The sequence below is a fragment of the Falco cherrug genome, chromosome 4, assembly GCF_023634085.1.
Source record: "Falco cherrug isolate bFalChe1 chromosome 4, bFalChe1.pri, whole genome shotgun sequence".
Lineage (NCBI taxonomy): Eukaryota > Metazoa > Chordata > Aves > Falconiformes > Falconidae > Falco > Falco cherrug.
Genome location: NC_073700.1, coordinates 93,603,789 through 93,619,712, shown reverse-complemented (window position 1 = coordinate 93,619,712; position 15,924 = coordinate 93,603,789). Strand labels below are relative to the sequence as shown.

Below are 15,924 nucleotides of genomic sequence, written 5' to 3'. Positions count from 1 at the left end.
CATCTGCATTCTGAAGAAAATCTCAAGGCTTCGTTACAAAGCTTCTGGCAGAGAGCTGAAAACTTCTTTGGTTTTCAATGAAGCTCAGGATTGTCATGTTCAATGGTGTTCCAGTCATGTTTGGGACAGAAGTTTAGGTACCATGGGAGTGTGACTTCCTGGGAGAAAGTTAAGACATCCAGGCAATTTCTATCACTAGAGTTAGAAAGCTTTTTGCTTTTTTAAGGACTCACCTTCCGTATTCAAGCACCTACAGTACAAGCTGGAAGCTTTCATCCCACTGCTGACCCCAGCCCCAAGTTGCCCGCAAGGATTTCTGCAGCTTTCCTTCAGGTTGATGTACCCACAGAAGAGTGCCAAAGATGTTATGATAGTTTGGCTCCTAGTCAAATTTTATTTCTGACAGCTTAAAGGCAGAATAAGTAAATCACTGTCATGTCTCAAAGTACTTATTTCCCCCCTTTTCTGTTTCCCATGTCTATTTTGACAGCCAAAGAATTATCCTGCCTATCCTGCACTCAGCCTAAGAGGATGGCTTGTATAGAAAAGTTACAGCCTGTCACAGTCCTGAAAATAATTTGCTGGGTATTTTTTTCCTCCCCTTGACTATCCAATGTGCTTGTCTCTCATCATTAAATAAGGCAACAAAAGTAATAACTATGTTCATTAACATTTTAAAAGTTGATGGAATCCAAGGAGCTTTGACTAGCCTTTCTATATGACTGGTTTGTTGCAAGAAATGTTAATTCATCACATATGCCAGCTGGAGAACAGTTTATCAGGCAGGGTTGGAAACTTGCTACCTTATCAACACACAAAATGCTTCCAGGGCAGAAAACAAAAGTGAAGCTGTAGGATGCAGTGGAAAGAGCAAGGAGAATTTAGGCAGACTGATAGTGAGTCAAGATGGAATTTGGCAATCACACGAGAGCTCAACAGCAATTCAGATTTGATGATCCCAAGTTTCACTTTACGTCTTCTACAAAAGACATTCAATATGAACAAAGTCGACAGCTCAGAACAATTAACTAAAAAAATGCACGATCCAAAGTGATCTCAGACTTAAGAGAGAGGGGAAAAAACAAAACCCAAAGACCTGCAGGTAACAGTGTATTCTCTCTAACCTTTAATTATTTTTTTCTTTTTTGCTTTTGAAAAAGGAAAACCAGTAGGTGTTATGCAGTTGATGAAGGTCTCCTGTGTAAATTCATTTAGCAGGCCTGTGCATACTACAACATCTTGTCTCAGGACACAGAGGGCTGTGCGCAAGTTTAAAATCATTAACCATTGTTACCTGATAACAAGACCCAAACCTGTGACATCCAAGTTTATTTAAACCCAAAGGGTGACAAACATGAAAGCCAAGCACTCCTCCTCTTCTCAGCCTTTCCTTCATTGTAACACCAGCCAGAAGGGTCTCGGACTCCCCATAAAATATTTGGCAAACAAAAGCCCTGTTAATTGACAAGCTATTGCTTTTACTGCTTCCTACCACCACTTGTGGGAATCTTTTAGACCCAAATCAATTCTGCACACAAGCGTTCCCACGAGATGCCACACGCATTCCCATTTGAAGCCACTTACCAGAAGTGCTACAGACATTTCTCACATAAAACCTTTGTCTTGGCAGGGCGCTTCGGAAACCACGTGCAACCCTTTCATCCCCTGCTGGCCAGCAGGTCCTTTTTTTGTTTATTTGTTTGCTTACTTTAACCAGGTTCTTTGTTTTCCCTCCAAGACAGTTACTTGCCTTTGCAAGGAGTGAGTTACAGCAGAGAATTTTGTAGTCTTCATTGCAGCCCAACGCCAATAAAAATAGTCCCCTCATCAGCGGCTGCCTTTTAACTGCTCTCCTTTATTGTTAAAGCTCTGTGTACTTAATTCTTCTTTGTCAATAAGAACAATCAATCTCAGCCTGTTAATTAGGGAAAGTTTAACGCAACAGAGGACAGACACCTGACAGCATAAGCTCTGTTCCTTTCCTCTCAAAAGTGACAGCAACCTACACTCAAGGTATAAGCCTTTATTATCACCATTTAAATGTGGTCGATCTGCACTATTTTTTTCTTTATATGCTTTAGGAATGCAAAATAGATCCTGCTCTGTGCATTCATTTCTTTTAAATGATAGAAAGTCCTGGACACTTTTTCTCTGTACACAAGAGGTTGCTCATGCAACACACAGTCGGGGTGGTGTTTATCAGCATTTACTTAAGGCCCTTCAGGTACCCAGGAAGTTTTAAGTCTTTCACGGCTTCTAGTATTGCTTAATTCATTAATTATCACAATGCTGTCTTGGATCATCAAACCAGAAAGACAGTCGCTGCCTAAACAAGAGCCTTATAAAGGCAGAGCTCCTTCCTCCAATTCCTCGGCATTTCCACCCTCCCTTTCCAGCAGGAAAAATTCCCCACAGAAATCTGCCAAATCCCACTTTTATCTTTCTTCACATTCTTCTTCCATGTTCTCTTCTCTTGGGGACAGAAATACATGTCCTTATGATATGAAGCACAACAGGCACTCATACATTGACTGGGTGCCATAGATGCCTTCTCAGAAATAAAAACAACTGGGTAGCACTACCTCTGCGGAACGATGGAGGAGAAGGAAGCACAGCTGGCGCAGACCCCTCTGACTGCAGGGCCAGAGGAGCACGGGCTATGCTGATGCATGGAAAGCAAATCTGAACCGAACCCTGAAGGGTAGGAGGGGTGAGCAAAAGGTGCTTAGGAAGGAAGGGATATGAGAAAGATGCTGCATGTTCTGGACCCATGACGCTTAAAGAGTCATCTCTCTGCTCCCCTGGAAAGGTGCCCGAACTGGGCAGTCTTTTGCTGCATAGAAAGACCCCTTTGATCCTCACCAAAAGTAAAAGTGTGAGAAAGGGTTTCTGCAGCATGAGCTGGGAACACACTTGGACTAGGTGAGCTAGGATGCTCTGCAGATAGGAAAGATCTAGGATGAAATTCAAATGTCCACAGAGGGAGGAAATGAGAGCTTGCCACAGAAAGATACTTTCCAAAGTCTGAGATTTGAAGTGGTTATGAATACGGATCATTTACACTGAATAATTACTCTGAATTACGCCCACTTGCATTGCTATTCCAGAGTTAATTGTATTTCAGAAAAACTGTGATTGATTTTATTTTTAACTTTACTCCAAGACTTTTATTAAAATTGTTTTTAACTTCTTCACAGGCACATGTTTTGAGATTTTTTTTTCATTTTTGGGGAGAAATAAAAAAAAAACAAACCAACATTAAAAATGGCTAGGCATGTCAATGAGAGGAAAGAAAAAGCCTCACTTTGTTTTCTAACCAACATTTTTTTTTAAAATGTCAAAATATTTTTTTAAACTTTGATATTTCCAAAATGAAAGGAATTTAATATTTCAGACATGGCACATGTAGTGCACCATCTCCACAGAAGCGGGTATGTTTTTTTAAGTCTGAAGAAAATCAGATAAAGAAAGAATAACTAACAGGACACTATGTCTCTCTGCTGCATTATTTTTATTGCTGAAGTTCAGCACATACCAAGTCCTTGCTCTTCCACACCTACCTGCACAGCCATACTTCTTCACCTGCCTGGAAGACTGTGTTTTTATTAGGCTAGTCAGAAAATCAGACTTTCTAGCCTTGCAAAAAATCTGCAGGCAAAATTTGGGGTGGGGGGTGGGGTGAGGGGTTGTGTCTTAAAGAGACACAGTGACAACCCCTCCATATCCCATATTTCTGAAGTATTACTAATTTCCATTTGCATCCACCCACAAGCCAACCACTTCTACTTATGCCACTAACTTTCAGAAAGCAAACACTCCTCCTACCGAGTCTTTGCTTTTTCACCCCAGACTACAACCCTTCGTCTCTATTCCTGAGCCCCCAGAGTGGGGGCAGACAGTGTCTGCTGCAGTTTGGAGCTGAATCAAAGCTGCTGGAGTACAGGGAAATTTGGGAAGATCAGCATTTGGCACTGCACTGAGGATGGCAATTTGAATTTGGACATAGCTTCTGCTACCAGCCTTCACTGAGGATACATTTCCTCAGGATGCGTGTTCCCCTGAGTTTCCCAGTAGGCTGGAGTATCTGCCCCCCAGCCTGTTGTGGTGGGAACGTATTTCGGCAGCTCGTGGTACCTGCTAAAGCTAGGCCTTCAAAGCAGTATCAGAGTGCTTTATCACCCTGCTGACTGCACAGGCGGGACCCACCTCAGCCATCCTCAGCACCACAGAGGCTAGGGAGCCGGGCAGACTCCCCCTGTAGTTAGCAGAGGAAGATAGGCATCTGCAGAGAGTAATCCATCCCACCTCTCTCTCTCCATTAACTGAAGAGGAGCTCCAGTAAGTAGTTCAGACCAGACACATTACTTCTGACTGGCTGGACCTAGACGAGATGAATTCCATCCTCAGTGTCCAAAACACTAACATATGTAGTTTCTCATTACTTATCACAGTTGCAACGCCTGCTACTCATTGATTTTGAAACAGATTTTCTCAGTGTGATTTCCTTTTCTTTGTGCAAAACTTTCATTATGCAAAACTTTCATTATGCAGTTTTTGCACCTTAACTCTCAGGAACATTAAGTGACAAGGTATCTCCTTCACAGACCCACAAATATAACTGCAGACCAGGAGCTGTGTGCCTCTTGAGTCCCTCTGAGCATGCCCGAGCAGTGGTGTACAAAAGCCCCCAGTGTTGCAAAGGAAATCCAGCAGAGGATGCTTTTAAATTCTGCTCTCCAAGGGCCCCGAATCCCCACGCTCTGCTTCCAGCCATTTGGGGTTTATTTGCTTCATTTGGAAGAGCAGCTAAGAAGCCGGTGTTGCATTTGTGAAACGATGCTGCCTGGGGACCAAACTTGTGTGGACACCCTGCTGACAATCATCCCCATGACATGCCTCCCTGCAGTACAGACAGACCATGCGACCCTTCCCTCTCCTGGCCCTTGGCCATCCCGGCAATGCCATAACCCAGCCTCCAACCCTTTCCTGAGAAGGTCTGCTTGCCTTCTTTCCGTGGGGGTGTGGAGGAAGAGAGGTCCTGGGCTGCGGCGTCTCCATAGCGCTGCTGGCTCTCAGCATGGTGGTACCTCGTACCGCCGCATGCCTCACATGCCAAAACGCGCAGCGCCCATGCTCTGGGTAACAGCGGTGTGAGTCAAAAGGGGCTAGTTATGAGTTTGGATACTACCATTTAAAGATAAGCTTCTCCATGGTTACCACTCTCACGCAAGGTCACTTTCCTGCCAAACCTCCTCTCCTCCTTCCTTGGCTCGCTTTCCTTCCCCCTCCAGTATTTTTTGCTCCCCCCAAAACGTGCTACATCAAAAGAGAAAATGAAAACATTTAAGATAATCACAGTCTGACTATTTTAATGCCGGCTGTAGGAAAGGAAACATGTAAGCCAAGTGCTCTCACTGTTCAAGCAGAAACACACTCTCGACCTCATAAAAGTAGTATCTGAGAAATAACACTTGATTAAAGCAGCCAGTCCTTCATTTAAGTAGGTGCTTATGGCAGGGAAAATATCCAAAGTTTCTCTAGAACAGGCTGCTGGCCTATCACGAAAAGCAGGAATGGGCCAGACAGATGAATTACTGCGAGACAGCTGGGTTTCAGCCGGGGTGCGAGGAGATCCCTATTATCCCGTCCACCTTCCTTACACAAATGCCTCTCCCCAGAGAAACCGAGTCATTAAAAGCCAGCTCGTTCGCTCCTGACAGGCAATATGCATTGAGTGAGAGGTGATACATTTTCATTTTCAGCGCGAAATCTTAGTCGCCCCAAGGAGCGGCTTGCTTAGGAGACTGGTAATGGAATACAGGGCCTTTCATCTCTGTCTCACTGCTGCCGGCATTGCCCGGCTCGGTAGCAACCCAAAAGTTATTAGCTAACGGCTGTTTGGGTGACCTCCATGAAATCAGTTGGGTGGGTTAGGTCCGGTTTGCAGTGACAATAACCAGAACCACAAGGGGTGTTAAGCAGAAACCATATTAATGGATGCACGGCAGGTAAGGACTGAGCGCATCGCCCCCATGCAACTGTGCCCTGGCTTCCCCCACCCTTCGGAGCGCAAGGGAAGCCCTGCAGCCAGCCAGCCTGCTCCATGGAGACCGGGATCCCCACCTCCCAAGATGCCCATTTTTTCCTCATTTGCACAAGCAATGCATGTTAAAAACAACAAAAAACACCCATCTTAACACCCAGTTTGCATTCTTTAGAAGCTCAACAGTATCTAGTAGGCACCACTTGGAGCTGAAAATCCCACAAACTTGAACTCCCAGAGAGCTTTCCAAAGACTGGGCTCTGCAGCCGAGGTCTGCTGATGTGTGCTGTCCAGGAAAGACCCTCAGGTCTGACCCTATACTCCTATATTTCTTTATATAGCTCTCTTCAAGTATCTCCCACCTCCCATGCTTTTCTCAGCACAGTTGCTTTTGCTGTTTAGGGAACAAAGGAAAGTTGATCAAGGAAATATTGGCACACCAACAACTAGGCAATAGGCAACATCTGTACAGTACTTACGAAAGAGCAAAGTGCAGCCCGAGAAGACTCAAGCATGTCTCCACAGACTTCTCAACCATTCAGACCTGCCTTCCCCTGAGGAACATGACTAAGGAAAGCTGGAGCATAAAGCTACTGCTTTGCAGCTGAAGCTGAACTGAGAGGGGGACCCACCAAGTACAAAGGGAGCAATGTTCCTCAGCCTGGGACATGAGGCATTCAGCAGAGCAGAAGCCCAGGGCATATATCTCTGTGACATGCGTGACAGCATATTTTCACTATTACAGGATTAAAACTTTAAAAAACCAAATGAAACAGAACAACCTGAGTAGCCCGATTCTCTACAGGAGAAGTAATGATTTAACGTAAATTAATTTTGCAGATTACCAGGTTTTTTCTCCCACAAACCAGTCCAAGTTCTCTGCAGTAGTTTCATTAAATGTGCATATGTGTCTGTGTATAAACTTATTAATTTTTGAATTCCACCCTTCTCTCTCCCCTGTTTTATTTTATTTTCATGATGCAGGAGAGCTGTGTCTGGTACTGACAGAACTCTTGGCATTCTACTGAAATGCAGAGTTCCCCAGCCTTGCATTATCTGCTGACAACCAGCCCATCGATTGTAACAAAAGTAGTGGTTTGAACTTTGCATTTTACCAGTCTCACAGATCACACCAATGAAGCCCAAGTTATCTGCCCCAACTCACACAGCATTATCTTTTGCCTTAATGGAAGTGAATGAGAAGCCTGTGCTCATTACCCAAAGGATGCAATTATTACTTCCTCTCTCTATTGTTGCTAGTCAAGAATAAAATCCAGGATATGACCTTTTCATTAAACATCAAGCCAACATCCACCTGGGACAGCCTAAGTAGGCTACCCTTCATCCTTTCACTCAGTAATTCAGAGCAAAGACCGTTGCTGCATACAGCTGAAAGGAATCCTTGTGAAAGATCGGTTTAAGGAAACATCTAATAAGTAGTGTTGATCAATAGATGAAGCCCGAAAAGCTTTCTGTCTCTTCTTGCATGATCCCATCACAAAAAAGCATCTCTAATGTAACACATTGACCCTCAAATAACCTGCTCTGCCTACAGCGTAAAGTCACAGAAAAGGTGCTAAATTCAAAATACGAGTGATAAAATGTATTAGCGCAGTGAAATCTTCAACAGAAACCTGAACTCCAAGAGAAGAATGCATAACAGTGTTGAATTCCTTATATTTTTTGCTTTGTTATGGCAATAATAATGTGGCTTTTGAAGTTCATACAGGGAGATGCAATGCCAAAAGGCAAATACTTACAATACAAGAACACTTGGTACATTTATTTCCTTCAGGCCTAAATTCTTCTCCTTCATTGTAAAGTCTCCCTTCAAATATACAACCTGGAAAACAGCATTTGAATAAGTTTAGCTCAGGATAGAAGACTGTCTTTTCTCTATAATACACCCCACCATAGGACAACATGGAAAGTAAATGGTACCATCCTCTCTGATACAAATCACTTTGGAAGCCTTCAAAGGCTTGAGAACCCCTCAGTATCTTTTTGGGGAAAGCAAGCATCCTTCTACAGCAGATAAATTTGCACTAGTGAAGTCAAGGCTGCCAGGTCTTCCATCAAAAGTGGCTTTGCAACGAGCTGTTTGCTTTTTACTAATCGTTCTTACTCCCTGAGTTTATATTAGATGTGGGCAAAAATTATAACCTATTAGAATATAATAAACCCATTCGATCACAACTGGAGCAGTGCTTGCTTACAAAACCTCTGTTAAAAATCAGATTAATCTATAAAATCATGTTAGTTTGCTACCATGCTTCACAAAGGTAACCTATTCCCACTCCCCTTCCAGAAATGATTCTCTTTAATTTTTTTTCAGGATTACCCTTATACTTCCCCTTCTAACAAAATCCCAGTCATCAGCCGGGCAAAAGGAGCTGACAGAACCTCTGAAAAATTATGTAAATACATCTGTGGATATCATCACAGGCTATTGCCCATGAATCCCCTAGTCTGCATGCCCTCTACTAAAAAATATTAAGCACTCTCTTCTTCTGTCATTTGGTGCATTGTGAGCCACTGGCCCCCATTTTAGTAACTTGTCAAGCATAACGGAGAAGTTAGAGGCAACCTCCCAGGTAATGATATTTATCATCAGAAATACAGTTGCACATATGGAACAGCATCTTCCCATGAAATCTCACCTGGACACACAGGACAACACATTCCTGTGAGTTTGGAAGGGTTTTTGCAATGAACAACGCACTGTACCTCCGACTCTACTATCACTCCTTCCTGAAAAAGATGCAGATCAGACATGTTCGTTGTTAGCGTTGTGGTTGCTTTAACAGGCAAAAATCCACAATTACTAGCAGTGCAATTAAAGCCCGGCACATGGTGTGGAGCACTGGATTTCAAAACATCTTTTCTGTCTGTACCTGCTGCCTGCTATCAGAATTCAGGTTAATCCACAGTCAAAAGATCCACTTGAGTCTCCCTGACTCCAGACACAGGCTTTGCCTTAAAATGCATCAGGTAACAAACCAAGCACCTTCTTAGGAAAAGGAATCCTTCTTTATCAGGAATTCTTAGGCTCAGTAATCTGCCATGTGGCTCTGGTGAAAACAGGCAGGTCGTGAGGCATTCTTGTCCTTTTCCCATTGGAGGAAAAAAAAAGACTTAGAAAGCAGATAAAAGCATCTTGTTCTGTAGAGGGGAGACACTTATCTTTGATGCTTTGCCTGATAAGTATTAGTAAATTAACATTTCCTGTACTTCTTGTCCCAGAAGTCAAGAGTCCTCCTGAACAAATCTGGGTGTGAGGTTCTGTGCACAAAAGGCTGTTACTTTTTCTTTTTTTTTTTTTTTTTTTTTTTTTTTTTACTGCTTGCAGCTTTGCAGTTGAAGGACGGGGAAACCTGGTTTCAAATGTGTGGATCTAAGGTAAAGAGGATCACCCAGTACTGCATTTAGACACTGAAGCAGGCAATAAAGAATTGCTCATTCCATGAGTAGCTAGTAGCAATAAGAGTATCTAAATTCACATTGTATCTTTTCATTAAGTGCAAGGATACAGAGTACTGCTGCTACAACTTCATTCTGCGTAGTTTACTTTAAAAATGCAGGTGAATTTCATAGAACAGAAGTATCACAGAAAAAATCTTGAACCTCTTTTCTCCTGTTTGTAGCAGGTCTTCATACTCATCCATCTCTCCTCTTTCCAACAGCTGCAATTCTTAGTAGCTGCCTGAGTGTTATTACTAAAACCGGATCCAACTGTCAGCAAAAATGGCAGACCTGTTCACAGACAGAACCTAAAATTCCTTATGTAATTACTTGGTTTGTGCCTGAAAATGGACAATCTTGCAAACGTTGTGGTTGCAAACAGGCAAACTACCAAAAATACCACAGTGGTAACAGCACAGGAGCCTAGGAAAAGAAGATATGGTTGTGGGTTTCTCTTAAAGAACATCCCAGGTAAAACCTGTGGACACATACACACATAAGTGTCTGATTATTACAGTAATAGTTTGTATCTCACAAAAGGCTTAGCATGCTGAAAAAAAGGAGGACTTATTTCAAGGTCAAGGCAGCATGAAATGGCATGGCTGCGTACCCCTCCTTCAGCAATCTCTCAGTATCACAGTACTCAAGCCAGATAACACCTACCCTTCTGAATGTCTGGTTATAGCTGGCCACGTCTGAGTGGATTCAAACTACTTTAAATGCAAGGTCCCTATTGTGCTTTGGGTATAAAATGTTTCAGCTGATTTGAATTGGATAAAACAAGGCTCAGAATTTCATGAGTAAAGCTCACAACTCAATTAGCGCGACGCTGATGACAGCCTTACCTGGCACTGGTATGTAACACAGGGGTTACTAGGGAGGTGCCATTTCATGGAGCTGTTGTACGTGTTTCCTCCAAAACTGCAATCTAGAGGAAGAGACAAGTTGGTCAGCTCAGCCGAACGCAATGATCTTGAGGGAGGCTGCTGCTGAGGATCACAAAGCACCACGCCAAATACAACCCATCCTCTTCCCCCCGTTAAGGGAAGAGGTAGAGCTGGGAGCTGGAACAGACCTGAAGGACCATGTCCTGGGAGGGCTGGCACCATCACTACCCCAGACATCTGCTGCTGATGCATGGTTGGCCAAACTCCTTACTACCACCGCTCAAGACAAACCTGAATCAGTAACAATTTAACTAAAAATGGATGTCGATGCTTATTCCGCAGCCTGTTCAGGAGCCACTCAGCCACTCATGCACTGGAGTGAAGGGAGGGAGGAGAAACGGTAAGAGAAAAGCTGCAAACATTCATCATCCAGCCTGGCCATGCTATCCTCACCCATTAACCAAAACCCCCAGGACAGCTCTCAGCCAGCACAGCTTGGCATGGACCAAGTGACATTGGCAGAGCTACCCCTCCTTTATACCTTTTCACTTTCATGACAGAAGAGATCAACATCCACATAAACTAAAAGCCATCAAGCTCTTCTGTGTGGGTGGTGAAGCTCTGAGCAGGACATATTAGAGTCCCACAGGTTGGCTTTATGTATCTTTGTGTGCTATATGACAGCTTTGTACACAGAAAAATAGGTTGGTTTGCCCATGCATAGGATCAGCACACACTTTTTGCGCAAAATGAAGTTCCGTTGAGCCATTTGGAAAACAACCAAAAACCCAAACGTTAATTTTCACATTTTTTATTACATGTTCCTACTAGTTTCCCTTCCCATTCTTTAGTTGTTTTCTGGTATCTTGCAAAAGGGAAAAGCAAAAAGGAACAAAACGAGAAGCATAACTCATGGGAAAAACAAAACTACAAAAGACATATTAAGCAGAAATAAAATACTTGTTTTAAAAGAGTTAGTTTATTAATGCAAAATTGTTTCAATAAAAAATTAATTCTTTGGCGACTTAAAGTGTTTCTGGAAAAAAATTAGAAGGAACACATACCCCAGTTTTCTGCAGGAAAAATGCCCATTTTCCATTTACTGCTTCGAGGTTTTTTTTCCTAGTCTATTTTATTCAAAATGGGCCTGATCAAAGAGCCCAAGAAATCAACAGGAGTCTTGCCAAAGACTTTGAAAAAATATCATATACATAGAGTCACCAAGTAGAAAACTATGATTGGTCAAACAATGCCGCAAGCACCACTCTCCTTCCACACCCTGCCTCAGCAGCTGCCCTGGGTCATTCTCTGCTGTGTCGGCTGCACTGTCCTGAACTGCCTTGGGCTACACTTTATGCCCTTCTGAAAACAAATGCAAGTTATCAGCCTCACAACAGCAAACCTTTCAGCCCACTGTACAAGAAAACTTGAGGGTCACAGCTGTGAACTGCTGAGTAACTTCAAATCCCCACAAAAACCATCTTGAATGCAACCCAAAATGTAAAGGAAACCTGATATATAAAGATCATGTACAAATGTGTTAACTGCCTCCAGTTCAGATCTTAAACAACAGAAGACCTGTACTTCAGGATCTGCAGTATTCAGAAATTTTTCCAAGCTAAATGCAGAGCAACACAGGAGAAATTTTGCAGATGCTGTGGCCATTTCATTTCCCTAAGCTGTAACAGGTATGTCTTTTAAAGAGTTGGTCAGTAGTCTAAGAGCTGGCTGTGATAACAGTCTTTGACAAATGTTGAAAGGCACAAAGCATGCATTTTTTTTAAGTAGCAAAGTGCCTATGAAGCAATTCTGAATAATGAAGAAATGTTCAGATGCTCAGCATATTACAGTTCTGTGGGAGCTCTTGACATGCACAGGCCAACATGTCAAGGGAGGAGGATGAAGCCATATACTCGAGCACGAAGCCATATACTCCCTTCATACATTTTGAAGTCCCATTCTGAAAAACACCGGGCTAAGCCTGTAGCACAGTCTCTCTGCTCAGTGCAAACCCTAATATATGTCAAGAGCCTGCTCAACGTGTTTTAGCATCCTCAAGTTGCAGTAGCCAAGGCCATACTAACATACTGGTCCCAGTCTGAGAAAGAGTTTACATGTGTGCTGGACACTCCAGATGGAACGAGCTGTGTTGTTAAATACCCAAATAAATGTTAAATGTGGTTTACCAGATGGGGCTGGTATCTTCAGCACTATACAGAATCAAGGGCTATGTTGGAAACTAGCAGCTGCAAAATACCTTGCATATTTGCTCACCAATTATGTTCTTTCATTTTAAATGTTTCCTCTGTAAGAAAGCTAATTACCCTGGGCTAATCTGCATGCATCGCTGTGCACATTAAACTGAAATTTTCAGTTCAAGGATTAGTCTGGTCAAGAAAGCATGAAGGTGGTGCATCTGTGCAGTCACCACTGCTCTCCCTTGAGGTGCATAACTGAGGTATGCTACAAAATCCTCTGCCCTGCAGCACCAGCCATTGCCCCTGTGGAAAGCAGCAAGGGAGCAAGGGGGAAGCCCAGCTCCACCTACCCACAAGCCATTTCTGTCACCGGTAGCCAGCGCTGGGGGACAGCACACCAGATGTAACCACAGCAGGGAGAGCTTGCAGGCGAGAAAAGGGAAATTTGGAAATGGACAGCACGATGGAGAAGTCTGTGGAAGCATTGGAAATACTAAGATCGCTCCTGAGCTTTGGCACAGGCCAGCAGTTGGATAAGGGAGATGGAGCAGTACCATGCAAGCACCAGCATGAGGCACGGTGGGAGCTGGATTTCAGCAGATGCTCAGTTAAGGAAAACGGCACAAAGGAAGGGGAGAGTTAGCCAGTAATGCAAGCAGGCTTGGTGAGAGCTGGGGGAAGGCTGAACATCAGGCAAACCGAAGAGAGGGCAAGAAAGCAAGGGCTTTACAATCTCCAGGTGAGATTTTAGCCTGTCTCTGATGAGGCATGCCCTGACGCTTTGCCCTCTGGATGCTGCAGAGCTACACTCACCACTCACTCTTCAAAAGGGAAACAAAATAAAGCCCACATACCAGCTAAGTTTTTCTGAACCTCACTTTCAATGTACAAATCTCTCAGCTGACACCCACAAACATATACCCGGACTCTCCTAACCCACCTACTCATAGCATGGAAGTTCACGAGCCTCACCTAAACTCAGCTGAGTGAAACCTGCCTCGCTCCATGTGCCAACTCAGTTGAGCTGATCTAGCTTGCCCATGGTTAAAGGTCCACCACATTCAGTTTGGAAAGTAGCAGTCACTGAATATCACATGTCCAAAGGCATCAGCAAAGTCCCTGATGTATGGCGGAACATACTTCAGGTTCCTAAAAGCCATTTTAATTCCCTTAGGAATTGTTATGACATTAACTTACTGTCTCCATCCACCATTTGAAAGGGAGAGCAGGAGAAAAGAATAAATCAAGAAAGATCAGAGCTTAGCATAGTCACAAATGCCACCCACTTACTTCTGCCTGAATACACACTTTAAAGAAAACTTTAAAAGAAAGGGCTACAGAGGAGGTTTTCAAGAGGGGAATCCAAAAAGCCTGAGAATATTCTAAGGAGTACATGAAAAGTAACAGATTTGACATTAATAGGTAAATTTGACCCTGTGACATATACCCTGTAAAGAAAACCTTTAGATTTCTACACACAGAAGGAAGTTAAATAGCAGTGGTCTATATGAATTTTCACAGAGCTAAGGTGATTGATATCACTCAAGGAGTGTGTCCTAATTTTTTAGTCTTTCCTGTTTCTTTCTTTAAGAATAGTTGGTGTTTTATTAATGTAACATATTAACTTTCAGTTAGCTGCAGGTTTTGTTCCTACTACCTACTTCAAGCCAAATAGTTCAGATAAGTCCTGGATAAACAAGTAAGCTGAAAGTTGCTTATCTGAATCAAACCAAACCACTGAATACTTTTAAGTTGGTCAACTGTTGTATATGCCATGGAAGTTGCTAATTACCTTCTAGTCACCTCATAAAGGCAAAATGATCCTCTAGAACTGAGTCATTACTGCACAAAAAATGACAATAAAATAGTTAAATCACTTCTAATTTACGAACTGAGCTACTTTGTTTCAAAATTGTGCATACCTTACTCGAGTGCCTTAGTTGGAAACATAATAAATCAACCTTTGGCCAATTTAGTTTGAAAGAGAGCAATTTAATTCCAAAAAAAGCATCTTCACGTGGAATTGGACTGGAATAACAAAAAAGGCAAATGATAGCAGATTTTGTTATTGGCATGTGGACAAGCTGGCAATCAGGAAGTCATTTGTCTTTCCAAATCCAATAACATTGTTAAATGACCCTTTTTTTTTCTTACTCCAGACACCCCAGCACCAAGCAGTATCATGACGATAGGGAAATTGACTGTGAGAGACAGTTTAGTAGCGCTAAAGCTCAACCAGTGTCCTCAGGAGTTCATTAAAAACAAGCCTTTATTACTCAATTTGACATTGCCTAATAAGATTCCAGAAGAGATTTTTGCTTATTTTAGGCTAATGAGAATTTTATAGACAAGTCATTTCCTTTTTCTCCCAAGAGAAAGTGATAGATTGGTGCACAATAGACTGGCTCCCCATCCCTCATTTCTTCAGGATCTTTCTTCTCCTATTAAGTCTTTCTCTTGGTTTCCCTCCACTTTCTATTTAGAAAAGTAACCTCTCTATTGGCATGGAAAATAAACATTAGGAAAAAGAAAACAGTCAGAAGACATGTTTTATTTAGTGTTTGATAAATTAATCCTCAGGGAGGTATTCAGGCATGCTAACACTAAATAGCAGTTCTAGAAAAAAAAAAAAAACAAAACACAAACAAAAAACCAAAAAACAACACCCAAAACCACACCAAAAATCAAATAAAATAAAGTACAAAAAAAAAAAAAAAAGCCCAACAAAAAAATCCAAATACCCCAAACAAAAAAAAAACCCACCCACCAATAATTTGCACATTCTGCAGTATTTCCCTGGCATGAAAACTGTTGGCCAAAATAAAAGAACTGTGAATCATACATACACCTATTATGAAATATACTTTTACATGTTTTAATGATGGTAAAGCCATTGACAGCTGCTAGAAAATTAAACTTCCTATTGGGTAACGTTGGTCTTCATTTGTCAACACAGAAGCATGAAAATATATACCAAATCTCCCATGCTTATTGAGTGTAACTCTAAGCAGTGAAAATCCAGCTCTTTCCTTTATAACTGAGCACAACCAAACCTATTTGCAGCTGCACCATCGCAGTTACAATACCCAGGGGACACAAGGCGCAGGGGCCACGGAAAGGGCGCGCAGCACAGCACAGCAAGGTGACCATGGGGTGAAACTGTGCCAGAACTGCACAGTTCACAGGCACATGATGCAAAGCAGCTCATACTCACTGACCAAATAGTAGCAGGAACAATCAGCTCCTCCCAGTGCTGTTCTTGCCCCCTGCACCCCACTGGGACTGAATTTCACCTTCTCAAATGTCTTGTGTTTCACAATATATATGGGGGGGA

At 42.6% G+C, this 15,924-nt stretch overlaps 1 protein-coding gene across 2 annotated transcripts in view; it reads right to left on the bottom strand.

The window, feature by feature from the left end:
- BMPER (BMP binding endothelial regulator) overlaps window positions 1-15,924 on the bottom strand; it is a 145,185-nt gene that overhangs the window by 98,335 nt on the left and 30,926 nt on the right. For both annotated transcript variants that reach the window (XM_055710162.1, XM_055710163.1), the window contains exons 4-6: window positions 10,351-10,433; window positions 8,704-8,794; window positions 7,804-7,886 (exon numbers count right to left, since the gene is read on the bottom strand). In XM_055710162.1, coding sequence (XP_055566137.1) covers window positions 7,804-7,886; window positions 8,704-8,794; window positions 10,351-10,433 — 257 coding nt within the window. The remainder of the gene's footprint in view (window positions 1-7,803; window positions 7,887-8,703; window positions 8,795-10,350; window positions 10,434-15,924) is intronic.